We start from the raw sequence: 18,754 nt of genomic DNA on the forward strand, positions 1-18,754 counted from the left end.
GGGGGTGTGTGCACTGTGGGTGGGGGGTGTGTGCACTGTGGGTGGGGGTGTGTGCACTGTGGGTGGGGGGTGTTTGCACTGTGGGTGGGGGGTGTGCACTGTGGGTGGGGGGTGTGTGCACTGTGGGTGGGGGGTGTGCACTGTGGGTGGGGGGGTGTGTGCACTGTGGGTGGGGGGTGTGGGGGGGGGTGTTGCACTGTGGGTGGGGGGTGTGTGCACTGTGGGTGGGGGGTGTTGCACTGTGGGTGGGGGGTGTGTGCACTGTGGGTGGGGGGTGTTGCACTGTGGGTGGGGGTGTTGCACTGTGGGTGGGGGGTGTGTGCACTGTGGGTGGGGGGTGTTTGCACTGTGGGTGGGGGTGTGTGCACTGTGGGTGGGGGGTGTGTGCACTGTGGGTGGGGGGTGTGTGCACTGTGGGTGGGGGGGTGTGTGCACTGTGGGTGGGGGGTGTTTGCACTGTGGGTGGGGGGTGTTTGCACGCGGGTGTGTGTGCGCGCGGGGGGCGGGGCCTGGCGCTGATTGACGTGCAGGGCGGCGCCGCGCGCGGTCAGACGGTTGGCGTTTGAAAGCCGTCAGGTGAGGGGCGAGCGGGGCGGCGGCGGGAGGCGGGGAGTCAGTCAGGGAGGGCCCGGCCCCGGCCTCGGCCTCACACCGGCGGGACCGGCCTCAGCGCAGGCCGGGCAGGCAATGGCGACCCCCCCCCCCCCCCCGGGCTTTCAGTGCTGTGTTGGTCGGGGATCTGTGCGGCGGCAAACAAGCGAATTAGAAAGAAAACCATCCGCAACAGCCACCTGGAAAGGCAGGATAATACCTATCCGCACACGGGGGCTGGTGACATCATTATCCTGCTGTTTCCACAAACACAGTCACTACACCTTACAGTATACTCTGTGGCTGAGCCCCTGTAGCTCAGTGATTAAGAGCACTCGCCTGGCAAACCAGAGAGAGGACCTGGGTTAGATTCCCCACAGGTCACGGGGCGAAACCGAGGCCGAGTTTCCTTACTCACACACACACACACACACACACACGTGTACACGGCTGATAATAATCCCTCAAGAAAAACAAACTGATAATAAAATTGGGCTTCAATCGACGGCTGTTTGTGTGACACTCACTGCTGCGCGCAATCGGCTGCCACATTTCGGTGGCAAAATTGATTAACTTTAGTGTATTCTGTGAAGCGCAGCAATACGTTGCGAAGTGAAAGGCGCTCCAAAAGTGCACACCAGGATTATATATTTTGTTATAGGAGTGAAAACAACATATTTTTGTTCTTAGAGTAATCACAGTTGTTTTGGGAGTCTTCCCTTTTTTAAAAAAAATGCACTGAATGTTAAACTTTTGAAGCGATTCACAGCTTCTGTTGGCTATGTGGGGAATGTGGCGCACTCATGGCCCCCCTCATAAAAATGTTTCAGTGAGGCTTGGCTTAATTTCTTAATCCCTACAGCTCGGCTTCTCTGCCACCAGGTGAAGAAAGAAGTATTTTTATAGGGTCCGATTACAGGGATCCTAAAGATCTGTATTTCATAGTAACTACTCAGTCAATATAATTAATGCAGTTGCCAACATGACAGTCATTTTACACACATTCCCTTTAAACAGCTATAAGGTGACAGACCAATGTATCTGGAGGATTGTTGGCCTGGACATTGGGAGAAACTCCCACTCTTCTGAAGTGTCATGAGATCTTTTATGTCCACTTGATGTCACATTTATGGGTTGTCACAATGAGTTAGACCCTGACCAAGGCATTGAACCTCCTACATTTCTGACCCAGAGCTGCCAACTGCTCCAGCCTGATAAGGACCCTGTCTGTGTTACCTCATGCTGGGTACAACTGATAATGAATTAGGGGGACCATAGAGACAAATTACACCGATCAGCAAATGTATGCACATTCATGAAATTAATCTACAAAAAAACAAATTTTACCAATGCTAGTGAAAGCCTGTATAATCTATCATATGCATTGATTCTTTATAGTGGCTTTGCTCCTATCTTAGCCAATAGTATTCTTACAATAGTATTGAAGAATACTTTGCTTTATGATTCATCATACCTACCAAGAATAGAGGGTAACTAAGAAGAAAATACTAGCGAGCAACTTAGGGGAATTAATATTAAAGAAATGGTTTTAGGTAAATTGTCAGGTCTTAAAACTGATAAATCTCCTGGACCTGATGGCCTACATCCGAGGGTTTATAAAGAGGGGGCTACTGAGATAGTGGATGGCTTGTCTTTGATCTTCCAAAATTCTCTGGATTCTGGAACGGTTCCCATTGATTGGAAGATTGCAAACGTAACACCACTATTTAAGAAGAGTGGGAGAGAAAAGATAGGGAACTACAGACCAGTTAGTCTGACATCAGTGGGAGGGAAAATTCTTGAGTCCTTAATTAAAGATTACTCCCACCCTCGCTCGCCTCCATTGGCTCCCCATCCCCCAGAGGATTGATTTCAAGATCCTCATCCTCACCTACAAGGCCATTCACGGCCTCGCTCCCTCCTACCTCTCCAACCTACTATCCCCCTACCTACCTGCCCGTACCCTCCGTTCCTCTGGCTCCGGTCTGCTCCACATCCCCCGCCCCAACCGCCCTACCATCGGTGGTCGGGCCTTCAGCCTCTCAGCCCCGAGGCTCTGGAACTCCATCCCCCAGTGCCTTCGCCGCTTCCTCCCTTTCCTCCTTCAAGGCCGGTCTCAAAACCTTTCTCTTTGACCTTCAGCCTTCAGCTCTCCTCTCGACTCTCTTCCCCCTCCTCGCTCCCTCCCTTCCCTCCCCTCACCCTGACCATTTCCCCCCTCCTCGCTCCCTCCCTTCCCTCCCCTCACCATTTCCCCCCTCCTCGCTCCCTCCCTTCCCTCCCCTCACCCTGACCATTTCCCCCCTGCTCGGGTCATGACCCAACTGTGCAGCGCCTTGGGACGTCCTCCTGACGTGAAAGGCGCTTTATAAATGGAATCTTGTTGTTGTTGTTGTTGATGTCGTTATGGGATTCCTGGAAGACCATAACAAGATTAGGCGGAGTCAACACGGCTTTACACAATTGAAGTCATGCTTAACTAATGTTTTAGAGTTTTTTGAAGATGTATCTGCAGGTTAGATAGGGGGGAACCAGTAAATGTAATATATTTAGATTTTAAGAAGGCATTTGACAAAGTGCCACACAAAAGGCTATTGCACAAGGTTAAGGCCCACGGGATTAATGGGAACATATTAGCATAGATTGAAGAGTGGCTAACGGGTAGAAAACAGAGAGTAGGGATAAACGGGTCATTCTCGAATTGGCAGGAGGTGACTAGTGGAGTGCCACAAGGATCAGTGCTCGGGCCTCAGCTATTTACAAATTACATCAATGATCCAGACGAGGACATTGAATGTAACGTATCTAAATTCACGGATGACACTAAACTCGGTGGGAGAGTGAGCTCTGAGGATGATGCAAAAAGATTGCAATCGGATATAGACAGGCGAGGGGAGTGGGCGAGTAGGTGGCAGATGGAATTTAATGTGGGGAAGTGTGAAGTTATTCACCGAGGTAGAAAAAATAGAAAAACAGATTATTTTCTAGAGGGGGAGAGATTAGATAGTGTTAGTGTTCAGAGGGATTTGGGTGTCCTTGTACACCAGTCTCAAAAAGTTAGTTTGCAGGTGCAGCAGCAACTAAGAAGGCGAACGGCAGTTAGCGTTCATTGCAAAAGGTTTAGAGTACAAGAGTAGGGAAGTCTCGCTGCAACTGTATAGGGCTTTGGTGAGACCGCACCGAGAGTATTGTGTGCAGTTTTGGTTTCCTTATTTAAAAAAGGACATACTTGCCCTCGAGGGGGTGCAGCGTAGATTCACTCAGTTAGTTCCTGGGATGAGGGGACTGACCTATGAGGAGAGGCTGAATAAACTAGTGCTGTATTCTCTATAGAGTACAGAAGAATTAGGGGAGATCTTATTGAAACATATAAGATTCTTAAAGGGCTGATAAAGTAGACACTGAGGGTCTGTTTCCCCGGTAGGAGAATCTATAACCACGGGTCACAGTCTGAAAATTAAGGGTTAGCCTTTTAGAACAGAGTTGAGGAAACATTTCTTCACTCAGAGGGCAGTGAACTTATGGAATCCACTACCCCAGAAGGCTGTAGATGCTCAGTCCTTGAATGGCGGGGCAGCTCAAGGGGCCGAATGGCCTACTCCTGCTCCTAATTCTTATGTTCTTATCAGGTAAAATTAGTTCTGAGACCTTTGTTTTTCTGCAGAGAGTCTTCATCTATTGCTAGAGAAAGGTATTGAGCCATTGTTTGGTAATTAGAATCCTTGCAGGGGTAAGAAGGATCACAATGTAGCTCAAACACATATTGAAAAGCACTGTGCGTTTAGAGATGTATTTGCTTGAAATTTTTTTAGGTTTATTTTTTCTTATCATTCTTGTCATGTCATTGATAGATACAATAGGGGATTATATAAGTAACATTTGCAGAATATTATGAATTAGGCAAGGTTGGTGATACAACTGTGTTGTTGGTGATGATTCTTCAAGTGATGTTGAGTAATATTGTTATATAAATTGTCTTCCCTCTGCAAGATAATTAAATCTTTAACTATCTTTTAGTGTTGCAGGATGCATATATCGGATTTTCCAGATGATAGGTCCAGATGGGAAAAATCTTCTGAAGCTTATTCCACTTTCCAACGCCTCTGGCAATCTTCTCCCTAATCTTCCAGTTTCTACCAACAACGACCCTTCCAAAGTAAATATTTCAACTCTAATCCATGTCTCAGCACAACCTCAAATAACCGCTAGCAATTCCCCATGTTTGCCAGTGTTCCAGGACACCAATTCGGGAAGCTTTTTCTTATCGCCACTTGAAGGATCGGCTAGGTGTACTGGGATATCTACCTACAGTTCACCTGCAACACCTGTACCTGTACAATGTTATTCTACCCCCTCAGCAGTTGCTTCTGTTTCACCTGCACAGAAATCCCAAATATCTTCTACTATCAATGTAAACCAAAAATTATATATGCTTGTAAAGTCTCCAATGTTGCCATCTGGTCATCATCTTCAGATTCCTGAAAATGCAGAAGTCAAATCTGTTCCAGCATCTTCTCTACCACTTGCTTTACAGCAGAAAATACAAGGTACTGCAGCATCGATCTTGTCTAGCTCGAAGGAGTCTACAAAAGAATCTGCAACAGTTATTTATGTTTCCCCAGTGAACACTGTGAAGACAGTACAGAAACGTCTTCCAACCATTCGCCCCAAGACTATTGTGCAGGTTGCAAACCCAGAATCCATTGCCACCACCATAAACTCTTCTAGCAAACATGGTCAAGGCTCGGCAACACCTCCTGTCATTGTCAGTGCTGCATCAGTTGTTTCAACTGAGCAATCCCAGTTCCGGGATGCTCCAATGAAATGGATTGTGAAGGAGAATCCACAGTCATTGGCTCACTACCTTATTCCTGTCAAATCCTCAAATAACTTGGCCTCGAAGATTTTAAAGAGCTTGGCTGAGCAACAGCATGCTGAGAGTACAAATTGGTTACCTCCATCCACAACAGCTTCCACAGAAATCAATACCAACATAATAGGATGTAAAGAGAATGCCCTTGTTATGTACAATGATAAACTCTACTTGGTTATCCAGAAAGACAATGAACCTGCAACTTTGCTTACTAAGTCAGGAACACACAATCCTAGCATTGGACATTCAGACCAAGCTGATTTAATAGCTAAAATAAAAAAAACAGACAATGACCATGATAGAACTGCAGCCACCGTTGAAAATATCACCAAACACCACAGTGCTTGGAACAAATCAATCGCTACGCACAAGGTAAGGTTTGCAAAACTGTTCCAAGTTGCAATAGTTATGTGGAAAGAAACTATCCAAAAATAAATTATAATTCAACAATTAAAAGGTTTGAATTAAATTATTTTAAATTCAACATGGTTTGACTAATAAATATACAGTTAATTCGCTTTACAATATATTCTGTGAAGCACTTTGAGACATCTCGAAGATGTGATAAGGCGCTATATCAAATGCATGGATTATTATTATAAGAGTTCTGGGACGCTACCCCGCGTGAAGGGCGCTATATAAATGCAAGTTTTTGTTATAATAATCCTTGCATTTGTTAACAAGTTGTTGTTATAAGTAAGTTGTTTGTTTGTGAGGATTGCCAACTATCCCTTTCAACTTTTTCCTATTCAGATTTTCTTTTAAAGAATTATTGATTGCTTATGGGAAACTGTGTTTAACGAGAAGATTCCTATGTATGTTTGACACTATTCTGTGATAAAGTAATATAAATTTAGGCTTTACGTGATCGTAGTTTTCTACGATCAAGTGAGGCGAATGCCCTAATCCCTAATTGTGAGGCGAATGCTCTAATCCCTGAGCTACAGGACTCTACACAGTGCAGTTAATTGCCTCAACGTTGACCTATGCCCTATTATATAGGATTTGTATAGAAGATACAAACCATATATAATAAAACTATGAAGATAAACCTTCATCCTATAAGGATGAGAATAGTAGTTCAATTGAAAAGCATCTATTACTTTTACGAAACACAAAATTCTGCAGATGCTGGAAATCTGAAACAAAAACAGAAGTTGCTGGGAACAATCAGCAGGTCAGGCAGCATCTATGGAGAAAGGAAAGTGAGTCAACGTTTTTGTATCCACGAAAGGTTTAAGAACCTAAGAAACGCTATACGAAAAAGACCAAGGTCCATCTAGTTCGCATTCCACCTTCCTGGCAGTCGCATATACATATGTCCCGAACTACCTATATACTGTAACCCATAATGCTATTTCCTAAAAGAAAACTATCTAATCTGTTTCTTCCGTCTCCCTAAGGAGTCTGTTCCACAGGTTCACTATTCACTCACTGAAATAGTATCTGTGTAGATTTGTTCTGAATTTACATCCTGTTCTGAATTGCAGGCCATGGCCTCTGGTTCTACTATTCTGGACAAGTTGAAACAGCCCGTCATGATCTATATTGTTTTGCCCTTTTAGAATCTTAAAGACAGCAATCATGTCGCCTTTCGATCTTCTCGAAATGTGACCAATTTACTCAGTCGCTCCTCAGAGTCCAGTCCCTCCATTCCCTCAATCATTTTGGTTGCCCTCCTCTGTATCTTCTCTATTTCTCCAATATCCTTTTTGTACTGCAGTGACCAGACCTGTACACAGTCTCTAAGTACGGTCTCACCAATGATTTATCATGTGGCAGAATTACCCCACTATTTTGGCTTGCTATTGATCTTTTGATACACATTTCAAATCTGGTTTGCTTTACTTACAGCCGCAGAGCATTGTTGGGAGAGCTTCAGTTTATTGTCAAGAAGGACTCCCAGGTCCTTTCATTTTCGATACATATTATTTTCCTTATGTTCAAATAATAGTCCCTTCCAGGATTTTTGTCCCCCCGTACTTTACATTTCTCTACATTGAATTTCATCTGCCACCAATCTGCCCAATTCACAATTATGTTCAAATCCTCCTGTAACTTATCTTCATAGAATTACACAGCACCGAAGGAGGCCATTCGGCCCATCTTTTCTGTGCCAGCTCTTTGAAAAGAGCTATCCAATTGAATCCCACTGTCCCATTCTCCTCCCCATAGCGCTGCAAACTTGTCCTCCCCAACTATTTTTTTCATTGATTCGTAGAATGTTCCGGCACAGAAGGAGGCCATTCGACCCATCGAGTCTGTGCCGGCTCTTTGACAGAGCAAGTCATCTTATATCAAATATTTATCTACTTCTTTCTTAAAAGTTGGTATTGAATTGGCATCCACCACCCTTTCAGGCAATGCATTCCAGATCAAAACAACTCGCTGTGAAAAATTTCTCCTCACCTCCCCTCTAACAACTATTTTAAATCGGTGTCCTCAGGTTACCGATCCAACCGCCAGTGAAAATAGTTTCTCCAGCTTGTTCAGCTTCGCAATCTATCACCTTCATCAGCTTGGTGTCATCTGCAAACTTAGCCACTGTGTTTGTGACTCCTAGTTCCAGATCATTTATGAAAGTATTAAACGAAAGAGCTCCCAAAACAGACCCTTATGGATCTCCAGTGGTAACATTTTCCCAGTCTGAGGACATTCCCTGTACCATCAACCCTCTGGGTTCTTCCGGTCAACCAGTTGTGTATCCATTGAATTATATACCTCCTGCTTTCTTTAGTTTCAGCACCAGCCTCTCAAGAGGAACTATATCAAAGGCCTTACTGAAATCCAGATATACATCCACAGCCTTATTCTTATCAAACTCCCCTGTCATACCGTCAACGAAAACCAGTAAATTAGATTGCCATGACCTCCCCTTTATGAACCCACATTGGCTATCATTTATGATTTTATTTCTGTCCAGATACTCCATGATTTTATCCTTAATAAAAGTCTCCATAATTTTACCTCAATGGACAGTAGTCTGTAGTTTCCTGGGTCACTTTTGTTATCTGTCTTGAAAATAAGACAGTCCCCTGGCACCTCTCCAGTACTCAGTGATTTTTGAAAGATTTGTGCCCGCGTTCCTGCAACTTCCTCCCATGGTTCCTTAAGGATCCTCGGATGCAATTTATCCAGCCCATCATATTTATTTAGCTTAAGTTTGAACGTTTGTTTGGCAACCATGCTGGTAGTGATATGAATAGTGCCGCAACTTTTCTCTGCAACATCCTTGAGTGCTCTTTCCAGATTCGATAGGTCTCCTCCTTGGTGAACACTGATGCAAAAAACGTATTTAGCACAATTGCAACCTGTGCAGCATTATTTGTCATTTTTGTTATTATCCTTCACATCTCTTGCCATTTTCAATTCAAAGCTTTTCTTTGCCATTCTGATGCCTTTTTTGCAATCCTGACATGCCTCCTCTATTGAATCTGAATTCATTCTGTACCATTTTCCTTTGTGGGCTTAAATGCCTTTTTTCCCTCTTTATGATTTGCTTTGTAATCCCGCCCAACCAGGCAGTGGCGCTTGATGTGTGTACTGTATTTTCAACTATTGTTCCCTGGTTTTCCCATAGTTTGTAATATTTCATTCTGATTTTACAACCACTATATTCTTGTGAAACATGCAGTGAAGTATTTTCTAATACTTTTACTCATTCTGTAATGCAATAACATTTGTTTTAAAAGTCCTGTGCTTTTTATTACTGGTTTTACACAGTAAACATTTTGAGGGTACTGTTAGAAAATAATTTTGTATGATAGCTTTGCTATTGAGTGTCTTGTATTAGAACATACTATATTTTACTGTTTTAACTTACCACCACAATTTACAAGACTGTTCTCCAATTGCACATGCCTTTTATTTTCTAACTTTATTAATTCAGAATCAGGATATTTGTGGAATTTTCTTAAACTTGTTGTCTTCCCTTCTCTTTTTTTGTCCCCACCCCCCACCCCCATCAGCATACAGGGGAGATGTCTGGTACCTCTGTGCCTGAACCAACAATGACAGATGCTGAATTGCTTATGAAAGCTGGAATTCATACAAACGTTAGAATCTGTCTAACCAGAGTATCTATGAAATATTTTGAACAGTTAAAGACTCAGTCCACTGCTTGGGCAGAGCCACTGCAGATGACTCCTCACCCTGCAGAGAACATGGGGATGGAAAACAAGTTTCAGCACAACATAAAAATTGAACCAGAGCTACTGTCTGCTGTAAATGATAAACAGACACAAGTTGATCTGAAACGGGCAATAAGTATCAAAACCGAGCATTCTACAGTGTTACAGGCTTGCTTGGAGAAGGAAAAGAAAGTAGAGGTAGAACTTCTCTTTGTTATTTTCATTTTGTTTTTTAAAAAAAGTTGCCGTTGGTTAGCTAAAATGAAATGAATATGAATTCCTCTATCCACCCGACTTTAGATGCAGTAACCAAATATTCAGTCTTATTCCTGGAGTAATTTCCCTCATTACAGCAATACTAAAGACATTTCACTGCTACTATATTTCCCATATTGTAGAATGTTTGGAAGCACTTTATACGGACTGGGTTGGATACCAAGCAAGGTGGGAAGAAGGAAGTGGGGAAAAATGGGTTGGGAGAAAGGTAACTGGAGGCTGGAAAAGATCATCTTTAGAAGAGATTGTGCAAATTGGAAGGGTTTTGGGAGGGAGTTTCAAAGAATAGTGCTAGAGTGGCTAAAAGCTTGGCTATTGTTGGTGGGGAAGAGGGCATAATGGATGGACAACATAAAAATACAGATGTAAACTCTATTTCAAGTGTTTCATTATTTTTATGAACCCTATCCAGTGATTCTATACCAGGCACAAGGATTTGGATAAAATTCTTGGATTTTCAACTTTTGACTGCCATGTTGAAATAAAATGCTGCATTCAACAAGAACAATAAAATTACAATTGTACAACACCTTTCACATCGGGAGGATGTCCCAAGGCGCTGGACAGTTAGTGGTTTGGACCCAGGCTGGAGGTCGGGATCAGGGAGGGTGGAGGCAAGTGGGGAAGGAGGGTGACCGAAGGCACGGTCGAAAAGGAGGGTCCTGAGACGGGTCTTGAAGGAGGCAAGGGAGGGGCCGAGGCAGTGGGACTGTGGGATGGAGTTCCAAAGGGTGGGGACAGAGTGGCAGAAGGCCCACCTGACAAAGTGGGGCAGGCGAGGCAGGGACATTAAGCAGCCTGGAGCTCGCTGAGTGAATGGAGTGGTAGGGAGTTAGCAGGTCGCAGAGGTAGGGAAGAGCAAGACCATGGAGGGCTTTGAAGGTGAGGACCAGAATCTTGAACTGTATCCTTTGTGCGAAGATGGCGGTGACAGGATCGCTGAGCCTGGTGCAGGAGAGGACACGGGCTGCAGAGTTCTGGATAATCTGCAGCCTATGGAGGGACGAGTTGGGGAGGTCGACAAGCCGGGAGTTTGCAAGCCTGTATATTATGAATGCACGTAGGACAGTTTTGGTTGCCTGTGGTGTGAGACAGTGGCAGAGCTGGACGATGTTGCAGAGGTGGGGGAATGTAGAGTGAGTCGTGGCACGGATGGATAGTTGAGGGTCAAGCAAGACACCAAAGTTCCCGACTGGCTTAGCAAAGTGGAGTGTGCGTTCATGGATGGTGAGTGATGCTGTCAGTGCCTGAGGTGTGGAGGCGCTAATGGGAGCCAATCAGGAGAGCCTCGGTCTTGTTGAACTGTAGAAAGTTCACTCTCGTTCAGGACTTGATGTCTGACAGACATTCTGTCAGGACAGCAGTGGTCCTGGAGTCGGGGGTGAAGGCAGAACGATAGAGTTGTCATCCGCATACATGTGGAAATGGACCCTTTGAGTCCAAATGAAGCATTTGAGTAGATGTCTTAGTACTTCAGCTCATTACATGTTACAAATTGTCAACTAATGTCTGGCTGTAATAGCAGAAGCTTCAAAGATTAATTGAAGATACTCTGAAATTAAATCATGTGTACATTATGGTCTCAGCTGTACTTACATTTACTTGTAAATTTACTTAAAAGGACAGCCTACATTTACTTAAAAGGACAGCCTCAATTCACATTTGATTTTCTGCTAATTTTATAATTCTCTTTATTACATCCAGATCAAACTTGAGCCCAAATCTCCCTTGAAAAGAAAACGAACAAGTGACAAGAGCCCACTGAAAGTTAAGCAATTCATTGCAAACCAAGATTTGGAGCATGGTTACACTGATCCTCAAGCATTTAGCGCAAGAAAAACATTGCATATCAGATTTCAGTCCACTCATATACCAATGACCAGCTTGCTGAAATGTACTTTAGAAGAGAGATCCATGATGAAATCCTCTCATACAACGAATTTCAACATTGTGGCTGATTGTGTTCCCAGCACCTCTGGCCTCTCCATGGTACATGCGGCTGCTGCTGAGATAAATGCAGAAACTAGTTACCGTTCAGTTCCCTTCTGTGAAAGTGAGACTCTGCGTGATGAGAGAATCAGACGGCTAAAGGAAATTCTGAAGGAGAAAGAAGCAGCGCTGGAGAAAATCAGACGAAAAATGGTTCCGGCACCTTAATATAATGTTTTCTTATCAATTTTATTAGTTTCCTACTAACAGTAGGAAAATGAGATGTTGTGCCATTTTGTGAGATCTGAGTTTCTTTAGGTTTTTGGATTACCAAAGTTATCATTTGAAATGTTATTTCTGTTCAGATGCTAAATATTTGTATGCCTGGTTGAATAGTTAATATTATCGATTTAAAATGTTTTGTCAATTTAAATTACAGTGAACATATATAATTTGAATAGATGGCAGACCTTCCCTTGTATTCTACATTGTAAGGAAAGAGTACAATAAAAGTAGGTTGTTTTGGTTTAAGTAAGATTTGTAAGTACAAGTGTATACATTGAATCTTTAGTTCTAGTGTCTAAATTCCTGGGAAGTTTATTAGATAATGGGCTAGATTTGTTGGATCAGCTATATCAGATCGTATTCTGTAGATTTTTCATTGATCTATCTTGTTCATCACGGTAGAATGTTTAATGTTATACATTTTCTCGTTTTAAGAACACTCAACTGAACTTAATCTAACATACATAGGAAATTATAAAAGTAAATGTTCACCTCCCCATGATGAATAAAAATACTGTTATTTCCTACCTTTAAGAATGAATCTAGGAAGTTTAACTTTCCCATCTCTTACACAGTTTCTATTGGGACCTTGTCATTGGCAAATAGACATCAACTCTTGCCCTATGAGTTATGTCGAACTTTATTAGCACTGCTTATTTCAATTAAAATTTCAATGTTTCTTAATTCCCCTGCCTTAACTCATTTATTGTATCAATGCATTGACCCTCACTTTTATTCTGCGAATGTTTTACAACAGATCCCTTCTGTTTAAATTGTTCACTTCCTTCACATCAGATTAGTAAACAGTTGGATATCCTCTTACCCTTCAAAGGATTTCTAGCATAGAAGGTTCTGCACTTAGGGGAGGTGGCATTTGGCAAATCATTGTTATATTTTTTCTATATCTGCAATTTTGATTTCCAATGATGATTTGAAGTGTTTTGATTTGACAGGTTTTAAAGATGCAAAACCTACTCCTAAATTATTTTGCTGCACTCAGTAATTCACAAATTGCAGAAGCTCAAGAAAGGAAATTTGCTATCGATCATTTACTTTTTAAAAATATTCTTTCCTGACTTGTTTGCCCCCTCCAGTATTGTGTAAAGATCTTGTGAAAGTGCAGTACTGCACTGTTTCAGTATAAATGGAATAAGTCCATATTTTTCTTTCAATTCATATGTCACAGAAACTGGAGACGCTGATGGGATTTGAGCATTATAATAAACTGCTTTTTCATTACTCCCCTCAATGATTAGTTTGGCAAGTCTTTCAGCCACTCTGTCCCAAAACTCAAGAACACTATCCCTCCGCCTTGCTCTTTCCCCATCTTCAGATCGCGGCTGAAGACCTTCCTCTTCAACCGAGGTCACTTCCCCCTGCTTGGGAAGGGGGGGTGCTCTGGAACGTTACCCTGCGTGAAGGCGTTATATAAATGCAAGTTGTTGTTTGCTGTCTTCTAAAGATAATGGTGAAATTCCAATTGCTATTAAGTGTGAATATCCCACATTGTTAGAATTGTTTGATGTATATAGGAGCAGAATTTCTCAACTCTGACATTTTTTTAGCCTCTTTGAGAAGTTCTATTTTTCAAGAAAAAGTTAACTAGGAGAAATGCTGGAATAACTTGTTTCAAAGGCTACAAAATGGTTCTCCTTGACTGGGTCAGAAAAAAGATTTCCATTATTTCAGAACTAAATGAAGAGGATTAATCTGGTTTGACCAGACAGACTTATTCAGCGCAAGTGGAAAAATAGGACCAGTACTTATGAACTCTGGCAAAAAATCACCAAATCTTCTGCTCGTAAGCTTGAATGTTTTTGACAGTTATGTTTCACCTGTGACTTTTGTGTGAACATCCTCTAGTGTGTCCATAAAGCTAATTTGAGACCTTGTTAGTGCTGAATCTTAACTCAATTTTAAGCTTCAACAGAAGCAAATCATCTCTCCAAAGAAGGACTGCAATAAGAGGAAACAAATGCCTTGGAATGTAGAATAATTGCTTTGAGAAATAGAATGTATAGTGAGATCGCCATCAAGTTCATCTGCTCAATATTGCACATCTGACTGTTGAATATTTGTTTCCTTGTTGATCTCACTTTAGCAACAGTGAATGTTCTATACCTCAGTTTGTGATCTATTGCACATATGGTTCTGTGTGCTATAAGAAAAAATACCAATGTTTCAAGCACTCATGGTTACAAGAAACCAGCGAAAAGGCTTCGTCGGGAGACGGTGGAAGCAGAAAATGTCATTTGTTTTAAGAACAAATTAGATAGAATTCTGCTAGAAAATAATAGTTTGTATCTCTGGATACAGCTTTGGGACATGATCCATCAAGCTACTGCCAGTTTGGTTGAAGGTGAACCTTGATCTTGTTTTGCCTAGTAATTCTTACTATGCTTTTATGGTCTTAGAAGCATGTTACCAGGCCTTTTTCCTCCATCCTCCCCAAGAATGATCCTAATCATTCGTCATTTAACATCTTTCACATATTTTGATATTCTCCATTGCTGAAGCTATAAGTATCTATTACTTAAGCTCAGTATTATGAAATTCCATGAATATTCTGTCTAGATCTTTTGAACGTCTGCTTCAGAACTAAATTCGCCAACAAGTGTGCTCCAATTTGTTAGCATGAAGGCAATTTTCTGTTGGTCCTAAATGGAATAGATTTTATTCTTACACCATCTCTTTTCAAAGAAACTAGACTGCATTCAGCATTTCTAGCTACTCAAAACTTTACAGGGGGAAAAAAAGACAACCAACCTGATTCAAATGTATTCAGTATATCAGTTGAACATCAAAGCATTTCCACTGTTTGTCCATCTCTGGAAATACAAAGAAGCTGCACTTGCAGTCATCGGTCCTACAAGTGTGATAGAACTTGTCATTCTACACGTATTGCTGGAAACAAGTAGCTATAATTACCACTCATCATATCTAAAGCTGAAGCTTGGTGGGTGAAAATATAAATAATATGCTTAGAGTACATTATTGCTGAGAAAAGAAAGGTAGCTTGAGATTTCTTGATTGAAATTTTGTGGGCTAAATCTCTTCAGAGAATGAACTGTTATCTCAAGAAGGGTAGGTGTTGATCCTGTATCACTACTTCAGTGACCGTAAGATATCTGGGAAACATTGAGACTAAACAATAAATGTAGGACCTTGAACTGAAAAAGGCTTCAGGCAAACACAATATATTGGATGTTACATTGAACGATAGGGCATGGAAACAGGCCATTTGGCCCAACTAGTCCATTCCGGAAGTGATGCTGACAGGAAGCGCAGCCTCCTACAGCCTAAGTGAATCTGAATAATCACTTGACAAACAGCTGATAAGCAACCACTGACCTCTTCTAGAAACCGGTTTTGTGTATTTAAAAGCAACCATCAGATGATGGAAAATCTGAAGCTAAATCTATATTCACAGCCATCCTATCCAATCAATCTTACTATTGACCGCTCTGTGAAGCCTTCCTGAAGCTTATCATCCAAAAATGTTGCCCGACATAGAGGACATTTAGGTAGCTACGCAGTCTTGATCAGATGTTATCAGATTGCCAAATTGAAATGCAATTTGGGCTGATTTATTGGATATAGATAAGCCTCCTAGAACACTGAGATCAGACTACACATCTGACTTGAAACTACATCTCAAATCCTTGATTGTCACCTTAGTACTTGGTGACATCCAGAGAAAGAGGGTGACAGAAAGTGGGCATCAGGTCAGCTGATTTTGGAAGTCAATGACAGTTCATTTCAAAAATCCAAGTGAAAGTGGATTTCATTTCAAGAACGTGATCCTGAAAGTGGCCAATCAGACCAGTAGGACATCCTGTCTGAATAAGACCCTGCCCCTTGGATTACTTTGCCAAATGTATGTATCCCCGTGCCAATAGTTGGGAGGAGGAGATTCGATGTTGGAAATCCTTTTTAAACTTCTCACTTAATTGGCCTCAGTGCTAGAATAGGCCAAATAAAATCTCCCACATTGTGATCACCTGCTTAAATGGTCTGATCTCTAGACACTGTTACGCAGACACTGTTAAATATATATTTCAAAATGCCAATGGGAAATTGCAGTATCTAAAATCTTTTTTTATAAATACAATTTGGCAAAACAAGGCAAACATTTAAATATCTTCCGTTTGTTTTTGTTCGAGATTAGCACTGAAATGGCTGAAACAAAATGTTTGATGTGAGGAAATAGAAGGTAGTTTGGAAGAGATGGTCAGAATTCAGAATCCCTCAAGCCCTTCACTCTGTGGGTTACCTCTAATATCTGAAAATACCAATTTCATTAAAGAAAAAAAACATTAACTAATGAACTAATTCCAGGGTAGTTTTGGTTTTAAGATTGTAGGTGAATCACAACACCTATGTCAATGCATAAACGCGTAATGCATGTTACGATTCTTATGGTACTATAAGGCAAGCGGTTATGTGATAGAAACATTCAATCCATTATCTATGTGACTCTTCAATGCATTTGCTAATATTCTCATGTATTCATTTTAGATCAAACCCAAATCACCCGTGAAGAGGAAAGAGGAAAGCAACAAGTGTACATTGAAAATGAGGAATTTGTTTTCCCAAAGCTTGGTTGGAAGTGGGGTTTCTGAGTGTGATGGTAGCTATCTTGCAGGGCATAGCACGGGAAAAGCTTTACAAGGTATTCCTGGTGGCTCTGAGATACACACTACTGTGTCTGAAAACAGATGCATTTGTGAATCGACCGAGACAAGGAAATCCAGCCACACCACAGAGAGCATACCCAAAACCATGTGTTTGTCGGCTGCACAAAGATCTACAGCTGAGAAAGGTACCATTGACAATTGGCATCCAATCACTTCATCAAATGGAGATGAAACCATGCGTGATGAGAAGATCAAACATTTAAAAGAAGTTTTGAAGGAGAAAGTAGCTACGTTGGAGAAAATACGAGGGAAATAGTTACAGCATCTTAATTAAGGAGAATTTGACACTAAAAGCTTTGTCTGACTGTACATACATTTCTTGTAGAATAATGTGATGTGTTGCCTATGTGTTGGGCTGATCTCTTCATATTGTATTTAAGAAAATAGCGAATGTAAAGTGTTTGTCAACAAAAACTGTTACAGATTTTGTATGCATAGTTCATCAGCTGTTTCATTTGGGGGGTTTAAATAATATTAGAATAAACTCATGAGTTAGAACCGGAACATTTAGTAGGTCTTCTAGGGCACCTTAGGAAAAAAAGTACAGTATAATTATTGTGTGTTTGCCTGTTCACTGAGTAATGTAAGTTTGTGTGTTTAATATATATTATATTTTAAATGAACTGTGTTTAAATTCCAGTGAATGTTGTGAGCTAAGGGTCTTGGTATGTTAATTATACACTTACAATACAAAGTTATATTTGTATAGCGCCTTTCACAGGAGCACGTTCCAAGGTACTGAACAGTCAGGGATACCCCAAGCATGGGTTGGGATCAGGAAGGGTAGAGGCAGGGAGGGTAGGAGGGTGACTGAAGGCGCAGTCGAAGAGGAGGGTCTTGAGATGTGCCTTGCAGGAGGCAAGGGAGGGATCAAGGCAAAGGGATTGTGGGATGGAGATCTAAAGGATGGCTGAGCTGAGGGAACAGGTCACAGAGGTTATGGGGACCAAGGCCATGGAGGATCTTGAAGACATGGATGAGGATTTTCAACATTATCCTCTGAGGGATGGGGAGCCAGTGGAGCCAGGTGAGGGTGGGGTGATGGGGTCAAACCATTTTACTGGGATATCAACACCATTTTACGTCAACTCTTTTTTCTTTATTCCAGTTAATCACCCTTTAATATAGGATGTTCTCTAGTTTAATCCACCTGAACTTGGCCCAAACTAATCTGAATATGCAAATGTAAGATATTTCCTTCCCCTCCTATGTTCTTACTTCCTCTTGTGAAGGTGTTGGCTTTGTGCTGCAGTGTCCATCAGGTACCACCGGGTGTCCTCATTGAGTGACAACTCACCATTGAGACAATAGACTCAGTGGATGACTTGACCAAACACAAACAAAAGCCAATTAGAAACAGGAAGCCGCGCCCTAATACCCCCTCCCCCAGCCATCTGGCCCTCAATTCCTCAACTCCAATTCTTGTGCAATCATCACTGACCAAGTGACAGCACAGAAATGGTTTGGCCTTAAAACAACCAATACCCATTATTGATCCAGACACCAATGTGATTGATCTCAGTGGACAATCAAGGAGGAGGTTTGTTGCGCTGTTAGTACACGATAGTCGTATTTAAAGGCTTGACCTTTGTTTTGCAATCACTGGTTTTAATTCAAGTTTTGCTATTTCTGCCATATTCAATCAAAGGTTGCATTTTTATTTTAGCTTCTCACCATTGCTCTCTCGTCCCCATTATGATATTTCACTCTCACGCAGTCACACACTCTCACGCCCTCTGCCGACTGTACATTGCTTTACACTTGAAACATTACACTCACAACCTCTTGATCACAACACTACTATAACTGCTGTGAAACCAGGTGACTGGGTTATAATGTGACAAACACTGAGCAGTATTGAGCCAATCTGCCACTGCGCTAATAATGTTGGTATGTTTTCGCTCATTACAGGAAGTCGGGTCTAAATTGATAACCATCTGCAGAAATTGTAAGGCTGTAAAATAAATTAATAC

General features: G+C 41.8%; 1 protein-coding gene across 1 annotated transcript; it reads left to right on the plus strand.

Moving 5' to 3' along the window:
* Positions 1-523: 523 nt before the first annotated feature.
* On the plus strand, positions 524-17,393 carry lrif1 (ligand dependent nuclear receptor interacting factor 1; the record flags this gene model as incomplete). Its single annotated transcript, XM_042342262.1, has 5 exons — positions 524-576; positions 4,609-5,836; positions 9,433-9,792; positions 11,575-12,012; positions 16,603-17,393. Coding segments are annotated over 5 exons (2,514 nt in total), but the record flags the coding sequence as incomplete, so codon positions are not given.
* Positions 17,394-18,754: the final 1,361 nt, after the last annotated feature.

The sequence above is a fragment of the Callorhinchus milii genome, unplaced genomic scaffold (assembly GCF_018977255.1).
Source record: "Callorhinchus milii isolate IMCB2004 unplaced genomic scaffold, IMCB_Cmil_1.0 Scaffold19, whole genome shotgun sequence".
NCBI lineage: Eukaryota > Metazoa > Chordata > Chondrichthyes > Chimaeriformes > Callorhinchidae > Callorhinchus > Callorhinchus milii.